This window comes from Lagenorhynchus albirostris, chromosome 1, assembly GCF_949774975.1.
Source record: "Lagenorhynchus albirostris chromosome 1, mLagAlb1.1, whole genome shotgun sequence".
In the NCBI taxonomy this organism is placed as follows: Eukaryota; Metazoa; Chordata; class Mammalia; order Artiodactyla; family Delphinidae; genus Lagenorhynchus; species Lagenorhynchus albirostris.
In genome coordinates, this window is record NC_083095.1 from 865753 (window position 1) to 880408 (window position 14656).

General features: G+C 56.7%; 1 protein-coding gene across 12 annotated transcripts; it reads left to right on the forward strand.

The window, feature by feature from the left end:
• The first annotated feature begins 42 nt into the window (after window positions 1-42).
• On the forward strand, window positions 43-10868 carry CDCA4 (cell division cycle associated 4). 12 transcript variants are annotated; one of them, XR_009540117.1, is made up of 4 exons: window positions 43-87; window positions 376-2699; window positions 3375-3472; window positions 4209-7265. XR_009540117.1 is itself a non-coding variant. In XM_060146736.1 (4 exons), exon 4 carries the CDS (start codon window positions 8868-8870, stop codon window positions 9540-9542), a length of 675 nt encoding a protein of 224 aa, XP_060002719.1. In that variant the 5' UTR covers window positions 43-87; window positions 376-2699; window positions 3375-3472; window positions 8862-8867; the 3' UTR covers window positions 9543-10868. The 12 variants fall into 12 exon arrangements, 8 of the variants coding, with proteins under 8 accessions (XP_060002719.1, XP_060002801.1, XP_060002956.1 ...); XR_009540126.1 differs by having other exon boundaries at window positions 3375-3454; XM_060146736.1 differs by lacking the exon at window positions 4209-7265 and adding an exon at window positions 8862-10868.
• Window positions 10869-14656: the final 3788 nt, after the last annotated feature.

A 14656-nucleotide genomic window follows, 5' to 3' on the forward strand; every position in this document is an offset into this window, starting at 1 on the left:
CCCCGGCGGCCCCTCCTTGGCGGCCCCGCCCCTCCTGGCGGCCCCTCCCTCGGCGGTGGCGCGGGCGGCGCGGACGCGGGCTGCCAGGTGAGCTTCTCGGCTGGGCCCGGGCCTTTGTGCGGCGGCGGGGTCCCCGGGAGGGCTCGGGCGTGGGCGGGGGCCCAGGGAGCCTGTGGGGTCCTTGGGGGGCGGCCTGGGGCGGGGGGCCCGGAGGGCTGAGGACAGCCTGGGGAGTTGGGGGGACCTGGGGGTAGTCCGGAGGAGGGGGCGGCCTGGGGGTCCGGGGGCGCGTCGGAGGAGGGGGCGCAGTCGCAATGACCGGCGCCCCCTTCCCGCTCGACGGGTGACCGGCCTCCTGGGATTCTCTCTCTGCAGCCGCAGACTAAACTTTGGCTGTTCCGCACCATTTCAAGTCAAAAGTAATATGTAGCCTTGCGTTTAACCTAACTGGGGGCTCTTCTTAAGAGGAGAAACAGTTACGATGGGTCGGTTGGGCTCCTCCTCAGGGAAGTCCCTACATTGTCTTCTCACCTTTGCCTTGGAAGGGGTCAGTGCAGGCCCTCCTCCTCCTGCTTCCCACGAAGACCCTCCTGGGAGACCGGTAGGGACCCTGGGGAGCCACTTGTCTGGCCTACTTGGATTTACAGCCCTGACCACAGTGCCACCAAGCTGCCGCTCCTCTGTCACTCATCCATCCCTCATCCTACGCCTCCTTCCACCCACCGGTCGATCCTTCCATCCATCATCCACCCATCTACCCACCCATCCATCAATCCATCGTCCATTCGTCCATCCTTTTATCCACCCACATCTGTCCATGTTTCTAGGTTTTCTCCCTAATCTGCATTCCTTGTAGAGCGAGGAGTGGGTGGTGACTGTTAGCGATGGAACACTTGAATTTCATCCTAGGTCCTTGTAGCAGAACTGGGATTTGCAGTGCTATACTGCCTTCCAGAAATGGCCCGGCCGGGGCACCTTTCTCTGGAACCCCCGAGGGCAGGGCTGCCTCCCTGTAGTAAGCTGCGTTCCTGTGAGTGTTCAGTTTGGGTTCTTTTCCTTTGTGTCTCAATTTTAATTGCTTTGAAAAGGAATGTTAAGGATATTTTGCAATAGCTTCCCTGCTCCCTACTGTAGGAGACCCAGCTTCTCTCTAAGCTGGTCAAGGGGGTATCAGGGAGCAAGAGATGCCAGCCTTGGGTGGTCTAAAGCTGGTGCTCTGTCTGCTTCCCCTGCAGGCTGGCCTAAGCTGCCCAGGCCAGTGGAGACAGACATCAGGGAGGGGAGCAGGATGTGGGGGGAGGAGGGCTCCCAGACCCTGGCTGCTAAGGGAGCTGTCTTCAGCGGGCTCCTTGTTCCGCCCCATCCTGCTGCAGTCAGAGGACTAGGAAAAGTACCGGGCACTCACTTCCACAAGTCAGAGGCAAGCTCAGCTCTACGATTTCAAAAGCTTATTGTCCCCAAAGCAGGATTACCAGGGAAAGCATCCACCAGGTAACTGTTTGCTGGGAGAAGCTGTGGTCCAAGTAGAGGGTTTTCCTCTGCTGGAAATGGCCGTGTTTCCTCTTGTGGGGCCCTGTGTTGCTTACACAGAACAGCCAGACTGAGTTTACTGTTCTGTTAAAATGAGGCAAAGAAGATACTGTCCGCTTACAAAATTAAGTTAAATATTCTGTGAATTTCCTACATACAATTGCTCTTTATTTTCAAGTTTCACCATGTTTTATAATTAAAGTTGAAATTCAGAATAAAAAAATCAGTTACGACCTTTTTTTTTTTTCTTTTTTTTGGAGAGAGAGAATGGCAGGTTTTGTCTTGGAAGGAGGGCTGGAAGTTTCCCTCAACTTGCTAGTAGAACATATTCCCAGGCAGAGAAGGTTTGTGTATTGTATTCCAAGTAACAGAAGTGCTTGAGGGAATTCCCTGGCGGTCCAGTGGTTAGGACTGTGTGCTTTCACTGCCGTGGGCCCGGGTTCAGTCCCTAGTTGGGGAACTAAGATCCCACAAGCTGCACGGCACAGCCGAAAACAAAAGTACTTGAAATCAGCTTTTTTGTGCTAGCTTTTGAAAGCTGCAGACAGGCAATAGTGGAGGGGTGACCGCCACACAGCTTAGAGGTAGCCTTCTCAAAATTTAGCTTTGCTTGCTCCGTCTTCAGTTTTCTTTAATGAGTATTTCAAAGCCAAATAGTGAGACAGAAACTGAGAGTGTTCATGTTGATTTGCCTTAAAAACCTGAAACTCACGAGAGTGCTTGGCCGTGGCGGAAGGTCATGGTGACGAGTCTGTCCCCAGTGCCCCCACAGCCCTGCTGCTCTGGATCTGGGGATCTGCATTCTCCACCGGCTCTGGGGATGGTGGCCACGTGGCGTGAGAGCTGCTCAGGAATGGGGACCTGGCTGTGACGGGGGTCTCTGCTGGGACTGCTCGGGGTGGGCGGGCGCAGTGTCCGTGTCTGTCCCCCCCCCCCCGCCCCCGCTTCACCGCCACGTGGAACTCGTGGCCTGTCTGTCCCGCCTGCGCCTGGTCTGGAGGAGGCCTGAGGGTGGTGCTGTGCGGCGACGGGGGTCAACCCTGGCGGGCTGGCTGTCCAGGGATGTTGGAGGGTTTTGTGTGGAACGTGCTAACTGAGGACTCGGCGGGCCTCGGGTGTTTAACCAGCTACGTGGCGAGACCTTCCAGCCGACTGTGGAGGTGACGGAGGTGGGTAATGCCTAACATTTTTTTGCTCAGCACTCAGCGGTGAGTCAGGCTGTGCGGTTAGGACAGCCTCAGAGGCGTAGGGCCTTGTGTCACCCCGTGTTAGAAGGGTTCAGTGCCTTCAGGCCACAGTCACTGCTGGGCAGGGAGCTGTGCTTCAGCAGGCCAGCCTGGGGGTTCTGGGTCCCCACCTCTGCCCTGAGCATCTCTCAGGGTCCCTTCCGAACCATGCTGTGTTCTGACTTTGTCCCAAACACAGTGGTCTGAGGAGGGGGAACCCTCGCAGGCCACCTTCTGAGATCGTCGTGACCCCACCCACTCACCCAGCCTCTGGGCGGTGGGGCACTGCCCATGGGCTGCTCCCTTCCGTAGATGTGAGTCGGCCAGCATCTTTTGTGGAGCGTGGCACGAATTAACAGTCACTTAGGCTTTGGAACATTTGCGGGGAATAATTTGGGCTGACTTTGAGCCTGTATGTGTTCTGGCCTGCCCGTGGGGGCGCGGCGGGGGGCAGTATCTATAAAGTGTTTTAGATTTAATGTGGTAACCACCCCTGTCACATCGGTTATTGATGCATTTTTGTTTATTATGAAGGTATAATTTGATGCAATGAAATGAACAGATGTTAGTTGCGCAGTTCAGTGAATTCTGACAAATGCATCTTCTCGTGTGACCCAGGCGCCCATCTGGAGGGAGCTGTATTCCCACCGTCCCAGGGAGTTCCCGCCAGTCGTGACTCGTCAGTGGCAACAACTTGGGTTAGCTTTGCCTGTTCAGTGAGTTCATGTACATAGCAGTACGGTCCCTGTGTTCCTCTTCTTGCTTTGTTACTCATATTCACGTGGTGTTTTGAGATCCATCGTGGCGTGTCCTTGCGTCTCATGGTGGGTTTTGTTTGCCAAGTGGTGTCCCGTTGTCAGATACACCACTCTTCACCCATTCAACTAGCTGATTTTCAGTCTTAAGTAATGTTACGTCGGGTGGTGAAACTGGCTGGTGGGGGGGTCCGAGCAGGCAGAAGTGCTGTGTGGGGTGGGAGGGTAGGGATGTGGTCAGGGAGGATCTAGCTGGGGCTGGGACTGTCGGTGAAGCACAGTGGGAGCCCACCAGCAGCTGTGACAGATGAGTGCGGGAGAAACGGCGGAGGGGGAATTGGTCCCTTCCTTCCTGAACGCAGCTTGGTAAAATCGCGCTGCCCCTCGCCCGGCAGACGCGCTGAGGAGGCAGTGCTGGAGCTGGGAGGGCCGCCTCCACCGCCTGGAAGGCTGGGAGGGCAGAGCCCTGGATAAGCCGTCAGTATGATCAGGGCGCTGTATGTTGGGACAGACTCGCGGCTGTCAGAAGTGGTAAAGTTCTGAGTAACATGGAAGGTGTGGTGAGCAAGGAAAGCAGGACTTGCCAAGACTCAAACACGCAGAGGAGAACGTGGTCGGGAAGTGCTGGGGGCCGGCGTGATGACTGGTTCCCGAGTGTCTCTCTTGTGCCTTCTGCTTCTTTCCCGATCATCTGCAGTGACTGTGGAGGTGAATGAAGGCTGCCTTGCGAGAAGAGCAGAGGCTGTTTATTCCAAGCTGCTGCGGCTGGGGAGCCGCCACCACCACTGCCACCACCGGGCTGAGCAGGGACTCGGGCAGCAGGGGAGTGGGAGCGCTTGCCAGTGGAGAGGGGGCTCGGGGTCCTGCTGGGGGCTGCGGGGCTGGGGAAGCTGGACGGCTGACGAGACCCGGGCGCCACTGCGATGGCTGGGGCACGTCTGGTTTTCTCCGGTTGGTCCTCAGTCAGAAGCGAGAACAAAGACCATGGACGCCGTGGGTTATTGATCAAGCCAGGCCATTGTGGGGGGTGTCACAGGGCGGTTGTAGGGCTTCCTGGGCTGTCGCTAGAGATGGAGGTCTGACTTCCTGCAGGTCTGGCGCGGAGGGAGCAGGTTGCTTCCTGGGCTGGTGCCTGTGATGGTGGCTGGGTGTCCTCGCTGTGTCCGTTCAGTCTCAGAGCAAATAGCCGTGAGCGTGCCCTCTGCCCTTCTTTCCTGGCAGTGCTGCCCCAGGTGCTGACCACACCAAGCTGCAGCCGGCCCCGAGCTCAGCCCCCGGGGCCCCCACTGGGTTGACCACTCGTGAGTTCGTGGGCTGGGTGTTCTGAGGACCCCTCGAGGAAAGGGAGGTGGGGTCCCAGGGCTTCCCATGTAGCTTCCTGGCTGTGGGTCGGCCATGGTCACCCGCCCGGCCCCGCCATCCCGAGTGGCTGCTGACCTGAGCTGCATGGGGCCCACGGAGGGTGGCTCCACTTCCTCTGTTGGTAAACTCAGGCTTAACTGTGTTATTCGAGGGAGTTTGGTTTGGGCCTTAAATAATCTTTTTTTTTTTTGGCCACGCTGCAGGGCTTATGGGATCTTAGTTCCCTGACCAGGGATGGAACCTGGGCCCTCGGCGGTGAGAGTGCGGAGTCTTAACCACTGGACCACCAGGGAAGTCCCTGGGCCCTAAATTAAATTGGTCGCTGTGCAGAGTCAGGATTTTAGGTTTGGTCGAAAAGATGCTAAAAGCCAGAGGTGATTAGAGGAACCCTTGAAACTTAATTTTTTCCCCCCAACACAGGGTGTCTTTTTATAGACATAATTCATATTAACTATAAATTAATTATAGTTAATTATAAATTAGTTTATATTATAAATAAATTATGTCTTTATTGACACTATTTATAGTAATTCTCAATATGCTTAGAAAATTTAAGCCAGTGACTTTTACACAAGTAACTGGGGAAAAAAGACTGTAAAAGTTGAATTTGCAGCCAAGACAAAAAACTTGAATCCTTTATTACTAGAAGTCACTGAAGTATTTTCCCTGTATTTTGGTGGTAAGCTGCTGCTTTTGTAACGCTGCATGCACAGTGAGGCCAAACAAACTGAAACACCAGAGTTTGGAGCAGAGAAAGGTTTATTGCAGGCTCGTGCCCTCGAGCTCCCTGAAGGCTTTTGGCAAAGCATTTTTAAAGGCAAAGCATTTTTAAAGGCAAAGCATTTTTAAAGGCCGGTTGAGGGAGTGGTGGTTGCAGGGTATGTGATCAGGTCGTGCGCAATTTTCTGATTGGCTGATGCTGAGGGAACAGGGTGGTGTCACAGGGGTTCATGTCATCAGTCCTTAGGCTCCAGGAGGCCTGGGGCTACGCGCCCATGGTTATCAAGTAGTTAACATCTTCCATTTGGTGGGGGAGGTTTTCACATCTGCAAAACAACTTCAGGAAATGTGCATCAATTACTATCGTCTGGGTACTTCTGAGAGGAGCTAAAGCAGAGGATATGGGGGAAGGCCTGTACCGGGAAGACCCCCATGGAGTCCTGCCCGGTTACACTGTCATTCACTTAAAGACAGTTAATAAGTGGGTGTGTGCAAGGTGTTATGATTGGCTGTGGCCTGGGGGTTATGTTGATAAGTTAGACCTGTTTGCTGTTCTGGGGAAATTAGTCTTGAGGGGAATGAGCTATAGTCACTTAGTCTTTAAACTTTTTGTTTTGAAATATCAGTAGTTATGGGTCCAGGGCAGTTGTAAAGAAGTGTCCTGGAGGGACATCCTTGCCCTGCCGCCCAGCGTGGGCGTCTGCGTGAGATGCACAGTTACGCATCCCCACCAGGAAGCTGGCTTCCGAGCAGCCACGGAGCTGATTCGGATTGAGAGAGAGTGTGTGCGCGTGTGCAGTTCTGTGCAGTCGGAGCTCCCGTGGCACTTCCTGGACCCCCCACCGTGGTCCCCACACGGAGCCATATCCTTACCCCAGAGAGCCCGTTGGGCTCACCCTTGGCCGCGCACCCATCTGTTGTGTTAGGGTCCTTACAGAGGTGGAGACTGCCCTGGGCAGCCTTCTGAGATTGGCCTTCTCGCTCTGCGTGACCCCCTTGAGACCCACCCGAGTACCCCAGCTACTGGTCGCTCCGGCGCGCTGTGTGCGGCACCTGAGCGGCAGCCTCTCCCCACTTGGAGGGCTCGGTTTCCAGTCTGGGGCTCTTACGAGTGGAGCTGCTGTGAACATTCTTGTACATATTTTTGTATGAACATTGGTTTTCATTTCTCTGGGATAAATGCCCAAGAAGTCACTTGTAAAAAGTTTTTTCAATGTTAAGTCCACAGGAGGTGAGAGCTGCGACGTTGAAAGGAGATTCAGAGGCCGGGGGACCTTCTTCTGTCCGTTTAAGGCTGTGGCTGGTGGGGCTCGGGGCAGGTGGGGGCGGGGCTGCTGCTTCCTTCACCACAGAGCTTCCCATCAGCAGGTCAGCACAGGCGCTGCCCCCTGGTCCCAGAGCCCCTGGCCACGCCACAGTCATAGGCCAGCAGCAGCCACAGGAAGCTACAGGATTGTTTTGTTTCTTGAAGAAGGAAATCCAAAAATTTGCGTATTTAAAAGATTCTAACCCTCTTGGGACTTCCCTGGTGGCACAGTGGTTAGGAATCCGCCTGCCATGCAGGGGACACGGAGTCGAGACCTGGTCCAGGAAGATCCCACATGCTGCGGAGCAACTAAGCCCATGCGCCACAACTACTGAGCCTGCGCTCTAGAGCCTGCGAGCCACAACTGCTAAGCCTGCGAGCCACAACTACTGAAGCCCGTGCACCTAGGGCCCGTGCTCTGCAACAAGAGAAGCCCCTGCGATGAGGAGCCCGCGCACCGCAACGAAGAGTAGCCCCCGCTCGCCACCCAGCAATGAAGACCCAACGCAGCCATAAATAAATAAATTTATTAAAAAAAAATTCTAACCCTCTTGATGAGTAACTCAAATGGATTATCTGAAATAAAAATGTTTATCTACTTTATGAACTTGAAGAGAGAGACAGTTCATGCGTTATAGCTTAACTTTGTGCTTGGAAGGACAGACCTTGCCAGAGTGCTTGCCGGGGGAACGCTGCCCCTTCTTGCTCGCTTTTTAATTCCCCAAAGGCCTCCCAACTTAAAGTCTGTTCAGAGGGAAGGCTTCCTTGTATTTTTGCCTCTGGGAGCAGGGGTGCAGCAAGCTGGCTGCGTCCAGTCAGCATCGGTCCGGGTGAGGCCCAGGAACCAGCCAGCACCTTCACGTCGTGGCGCTGGTACGGAGTCCACTCGGTGATGCCGCCTGGGTGGATGTAGGCTGCCCCAAGCCCTGGTGAGGACCCTGCCCCTGGGCCTGGGCCTTCCAGACGCAGAGGTGGGGGGGAGTTGGAAGGGGGGCTGGTGGCCTAGCAGAGCGGGCAGAGCCCAGCCTGGCAGAGCCTGTCCTTGCAGGGAGAGCACTCGTCCCGGCTTGCTCCGCCAGTGCCCCGGGCGCTCCCTGCAGGTCCGACATCTCCCCTGAAACTTCTGGGGCACAGCTTTTCAGAGGGGCTGTGCGGCATGCGTGGGGGCCCCCTGCTGGTGAAAGCACTGAGAAGCCTGCGCCTGCTGTGCAGGAATGGCTGTTGGTGGCCGGGACCCCTCAGTCAGCCGGCTGCGCATCACTCAGCCCCGTCCTGCCCGCGGCCCCCGTGCTGTGCCCAAACTCCTCCCTCCCAGGGCGCCAGCACTCGGAAATTTGGTGTTCCCGTTCAGCTGAGTTCTTTAAGATGGATTTATCCTATTTTTGGTCCATTTATCTTTTTTTTTTAATTTATTTTGGCTGTGTTGGGTCTTCGTTGCTGTGCGGGGGCTTTCTCTAGTTGCGGTGAGTGGGGGCTACTCTTCGTTGCGGTGCGCGGGCTTCTCATTGCAGTGGCTTCTCTTGTTGCAGAGCACAGGCTCTAGGTACATGGGCTTCAGTAGTTGTGGCTCGCGGGCTCTACAGCGCAGGCTCAGTAGTTGTGGCACACGGGCTTAGCATCTCCGCAACATGTGGGATCTTCCCGGACCAGGGCTCAAACCCCTGTCTCCTGCACTGGCAGGCAGATTCTTAACCGCTGCGCCACCAGGGAAGCCCATTTATCTTTTCTGATGGAGACGGTTGCGCTGTGGTTTAGAGGTGGCGTCTAGAACAACCTTCACAGGGTCTCTGTGGCTGGGCTTGAGCTAGAGGGGCGCAGGGGCTGCAGCAGCCTGGAGTTGCCCCTCTGCCCCGGCCCGCGCCCCTGTCTGCGTGGATCACCCCTGATGTTGAGACTGAACCTGGGGCAGAGTCTGCAGGGACCCTGAAGTGGGCTCAACGGCATCTTTCTCGGTTTCCGCAGGGCACGATGTTTGCGCGAGGGCTGAAGAGGAAGTGCGCGGAGGACGAGGAGGCCTCGCCTGCGTACAGTCTGCAGCGCCAGTCGCTCCTGGACATGTCACTGGTCAAGCTCCAGCTGTGCCACATGCTGGTGGAGCCCAACCTGTGCCGTTCGGTCCTCATCGCCAACACGGTCCGGCAGATTCAAGAGGAGATGACCCAGGACGGGAGCTGGTGTGTGCCGGTGCCCCAGACTGCGGGGCGGGCGTCGCGCGACCGCCTGGTGTCCACGGAGATCCTGTGCCGCTCAGCGCGCGAGGGGGCGCGCCCGGCCCCTGACCCTGGAGACCCGGCCTCTGAGCTCCAAGTGGTCCCAGCAGCACAGGCTCCCGGGGTCCCTCCTGGTGGCGTTTGGGACGGGGACGGTCCTCGAGAAAACAGAGGAAGCTTTCACAAGTCGCTCGATCAGATATTTGAAACACTGGAGAGTCAAAGCCCCGGTGCGGTGGAGGAGCTGTTTTCCGACGTGGATGGCTCCTACTACGACCTGGACGCTGTGCTGACCGGCATGGTGGGCGGTGCCAAGTCGGGCCAGGACGGGCTGGAGGCCTTCGCCTCCACGGCCGCCCCGCCCCCCAGCGCCGGCTGCAAGTCGGACCTGGGCGAGCTGGACCACGTGGTGGAAATCCTGGTGGAGACCTGAGCCGCGGCCGCGGCACACAGCAGATGTGTTTGTGAGGCCCACGAAAACAGCCGGCGCGCTGGGGGTGTGGGTGCCCGCTGCCCTGCAGCTGGGGCTGGCCTCTGGTTTGTCTGCGATTAGGAGACTGGCCCAGAACAGCATCCGGTCCGCCCGCTCCCCCCCTCTCTCCCTCCTTTCCAGGGCTGGGCTGCTTTCCCGCAGGCCGGTCATCGCGGCCGCCCTGGGCCCTCGTCTGTGTCCTGCTACAGCCCCGCTGGAGGATGCCAGCCCCCTTCCGCATCCAGCCTCATTCTACTTTAGATAGGGGAATTTTCTAAAATTAAGTTTTATACGTTTTGGGCAATATTTTGTCTTAAGATATATTTTTGAACTTTTTATACTTTTATCACTTTAGATTTTTTTAGCTATTTTCTTAAAAATATATTTTTTCTATAAACATCCTCTGCTGCTACATTAGAAACTTTTATAACCTAAACAGTTGCAGTTGGTGTATTTCTTTTTTTTTAAGGTTTAACACACACTGTTCTTTTTCCAACAAGCGTCACTGCCCTGAGTCTGCAGTGTCCACACATTGTGATTTCCGCTTTCGACTCGGGTGTGAGCCTTGCCCGTACGCGCTGGTGCGGTCAGAGCGAGGTCAGAGTTGAAGGCCTTGCACGGCGGTGCCTTCACCAGATCTGCTGTGCGAGACACGTCTCTGTTAGAGGGTTTTATTTATGCCTATTTATGTATAAGTGTCTTCAGAGCCGACGGTCAAGTACGGTCTGCGTGGGGATCATGCGTGCCCTGAGGTGTCTTGGGCGGTGCCTCCAGAGGGTCTGAGACTCGGGACCCCTCCTGCGCGGGTTCCCAGCACAGCTGACCTTCCTCCCAAAGCTGCTGCCCTCCGCGTGCCCCTGCCTGGCCGGGCTGCCCGACCCGCGTCAGCTGGGCCCGTGCGCCAGCATGTTTGGGGAAGGCGCGTGTCCATGCACCACTGGATTGGAGAATGGTGGCATAAATTTAAGTCTAGGGTTAAAGAAGTCTGTACACATGTCATCTGTGGGCCCTCGATCTTGAGGGTCGTTGACGGTGGGGTTGGCTGGGTGGTGTGTGTGCCCTGTGACCCTGCCCCAGGCACCGAGACCGCCCGCGACTTTTAGATCTTTTTCACTTGTTTACAAGTGAGACTGTATTCTCTCCGCACGCCCACCCCACGTTTCCCGTTTCTCGTGCTTTTTCTTCCTTCTCCAGCCCTTAGCCAAAAAGGGTTGTTTTCGTTTGCGCATATGCCATTCTTAGTATCAGTGGTGTGCACCTCATTTTATTAAAAAATTATCCAACAAAGTGGAAATGTGTTGTCAATTATCTACCATGTTGTAGTCCTCGAGTTGGTCTTTTTACCCTAGTTGAGCTCAGCCAGGTTACCTAAGGGAGACCGTGGGGTTGCGAAGAGATTCCACGTGGGTTTGTTGACAGGCAGGCTGTGGGACATCTTCATCACCTGACCTCGCAGGGCTCTGAGGCAACTCTCCCCACCCCAGCTCTTGCGGCAGAAGCCAGGTGAGGGACAGCGCCTTGGATTGGGCCGATGGTGGGAGCCCAGCCCGGTCAGGAAGCTGTGGGTGAGAGGCAGGCTGTGGCTCTCAACATCCAGGGGTGGCTTCCTTCCGAGTTTGAAAGTATTTCCTTGTGGAAAGTAGCTTAAGTGTATGTTTTATAAGCAACAAACCTATAGCGGTATTTTGTGTCTTTATGGCATTCCTAGCTTTTTAAAACATTTGCTCAGTTTCAGGGCAGCTACGGTGTCTTATCTGGCAGCCTTCTGCAGTAGGACACAAAAGGGCTCAGGGTGGGGAGCGGACAGCGCCTATAGCCAGGTCCCCCTCCCCTGAGAGGCTGAGACCCAGCCTCCTTTCTGCCCCTGTAGTGACCCCTCCTTCCTCCCTTTGCTCTTCGGGTTCCTTCCCAGCCATGCACTCTCATTTCGGCAGCTCCCTTGAGGTGCTGATGGCCTAGACGTCCCGGGCAGGGCGAGGTGGGGCCCTGCTGGACACCGATTCCCCTGGAAGCATCAGAGTTTCTCCAGAGAGGAGCGGAGGCAGGTGGCCAGTTACTGATGATGGATTTGAATTGAATATGGAAGTGTGGGGTGGGGTGGGGCTTTAAACTCCCGTGTGCGTGTGGTCACGTGTTTGTAAACTGCAAAAGGAAGGCTGCTGCCTTCACCCCACCACCTCTCCTGGGCTGGTCCTGGGCTCCGGGTAGGGAAGCTGGGTTTGTGGGGAGCGAGTTACGGTGCGTGTTCGCAGTTGCTTCTGAGCACAGCTGAGCTCTGGCCAGCGCCTCCCCCGCCCCGCCTCCATGTCCCGGGAGCACGTGGAGGGAGGGGCCCGCCCTCGAAAGGAAAGGAAAGACTCCGGAGGGGTTCCCAGCCCTGAGGGCAGTTCAAGGTACAAGCCTTGGCCAGTGGCGAGTCCTCACACTGAAACTTCTGAACCGTCGCTAATAAACAGTCGAGTTATCTTTATGGGCAGTAGACGATAAGAGATTATCAAACGAGAAGGTGATTAAAAAGCTCGTAGGCGATGCAGGTTGAAGTACTGAGATGTGTCGGGCAGTGATCAATCCCAGTTCTGTTACCTTCTGGAGTTACGGATTCCACTCTAAGCACTGCTGGCGTTGCCTCCCTCCATATCTTGATGTTGTATTTTCCTTGTCATTCATTTTTAGAATAAATATTATCACGTGTCCTCCTGGCTGTCTGTTGCTTCCTCCCCCACGTGGCTGGTTCCTGGGCTGGCAGACTCCAACACGGGGTCCCTGGGCCTCTCTGGGCTCCCGTCTGTGGTCACTCGGGACTCCTTCTCAAGGAAGCCAGGCTCCTTTTTACACAGTGGCCAAGGTTTCTCCAGGCCTATGTCTCTGAACCCAGCTCTGTGACGCTGATTGAGACTTGGTGGCAGAAACCCCAGAGTGCCCGACGGAGGGGCTTGCTCTCTGCTCTCCGACCCCCTCCGACTTCTGAGAGAGCTGCCTTCTGCTCCGGGGGGATTTCTTGCAGCTCTCCCCCTCACGCCCGGGCTGGAGGATGGGTCCAGACCTGCCCGCCGCTGCTCAGGACTGGACTCTGCTGGCCCAGCGTGGAGCTGAAAGTCTCCTCTGTCGCCGCTGCGGTGATGAGAGCGGCTGTGGGCCTCTTCTGTTGCCTAATTTCAGTAAGTATTTTAGATTTCTTTGTAGTCTCGACCGTGTTTATTTTAAACCATGGTTGGGTAGCTGACTGGGCTTGCTCCGCTCAGGGTAAGAGTGGCCGCCTCTTACACCCTGTACATCTGGATCAGGGGACCAGTCAGCACTTAACTGCGTGCCAGCCTGTCTCCCCCAACTCAGGGAGCCCCCTCCTGCAGCAGATGGGCTGGACACGAGGACACAGGATCAGAGGTAGGCGTGGCGTTTGATTAGACGGGGAGTGAGGGGGGGAGCAGTGGTTTCCGGCGTGAGGAGCGGGTGGGTGGCGGAAGAGCAGAGCGGGGTCGGGGGGAAGTTCGGCTTTGGGGCCCGTGGAGTCTGGGACTTGTGTGAGGAGCGGCTGGAGACCCAGCTGGACACTGGGCCAGCGAGGGGAGGGGAGCTCGGCTTGCAGCCAGGGGGCAGGGAGGGCAGCTGTGAGGACAGTGAAATGACAGCATCGGAATTTGAATCTGGGGGGGAAGCACAATGGTGTATTTTGGGTTGTCACGTCTAACTTTAACCAAAGGCTAGAGAATGACGGCACGGCTCAGGCGACCTCTGTTGGAGGGGTCCTGGGAGACCCCCGAGTGGATGCTCCCCTTTGGCGGAAGCAGCGTGGCAGAAAGCAGTTTCCAAACTCCCACCTCTTTCCGGCTGAAAATGAGAAATTAGGCAGGTTTCCCAAACATACAGCCCCCCAAAATGTTACCTCTTAACGTAAGCCTCAGATCCACAGGTGGTCTGTGGAGTGGCCGAGGGTGCTGGGGTGCGGGTGACAGCCAGCCGCCTCCTTCTCCCATGTGACAGGTGGCATCTGCTGGTCACTGTGACCCCACTTGGCCTCTGTCTGGATCTGACACCTCCATCGATGGAGTTGGCGTCTGAGGCTGCCCCCAGCTGTGGTCTCCCAGACTCGACAGTGGCCCTGGAGGGACAGTGATGCCGGGGTCCTGCCGTGCGTGTGCCGGGTCCCGCCAGCCTTCAATCCCCAGGCCTCCCTGAGGGACTGGAAGGGCCGCCTGCCGGGGTTTCCAGCACCAGTCCCCACAGAGCCAGTGATTCAGCAAGAACACAGCTTGTCCAGGCTGTTGTTATTTATTTATTTATTTTTGTTTGTTTGTTTCTTTGTTTTGTGGTACGCGGGCCTCTCGCTGTTGTGGCCTCTCCCACCGCGGAGCACAGGCTCCGGACGCGCAGGCTCAGCGGCCACGGCTCACGGGCCCAGCCGCTCCGCGGCACGTGGGATCTTCCCAGACCGGGGCACGAACCCGTGTCCCCTGCAACGGCAGGCGGACTCTCAACCACTGCGCCACCAGGGAAGCCCCAGGCTGTTGTTATTTAATAAAATTTTACGAAAGGCAGTGCCGACTGCTGGGCTCTGCGGTCATAAGAGGTTCCCTCAGCTGATACAGGATGGCTCGCCTGCCCGCAGGCAGACATCACCACTGGATACGCACCCAGGCACCGGGCAGGCGAGCACACTCGCTTTGCGGGAACAGCACCTACCCCTGCGCGTGCCCTGCCACGTGGACACCCAGGCCAGGGGCCAGTGTGGCAGCAACGCACGCAGGGCCTACCGGGTCCCTGAACGGCTGCTCCCAGTGACAGTTCCAGCCACATGTGAAGCCCCCTTGGGGTCCCAGGCAGCATGGCTCAGGCAGCCAGGCCTGGGGGTCCCTCACAGGTGCCCCCAGCGGCTGGCAACACCTTCCCGGGGGGGGTCCCTGGAGCCAGGCTGGGGTGGGGCTCCTGGGGTCCCGGGTGCCCCCTTCCTGGTGACTGGCTCTGCCGAGGGACACACCCCCCATCAAAGCGTCAGCCCTGATACAGGACACCCCTCCACGAAATAGCTCTGGTTTCCAGTACCAAACCAAACCGGTAAGAAACCGTAAAATCCCTCA

Excerpts from the sequence above, each read along its gene's own strand:
- CDCA4 (XM_060146666.1), top strand. The coding sequence starts at position 8,868 with ATGTTTGCGCGAGGGCTGAAGAGGAAGTGCGCGGAGGACGAGGAGGCC.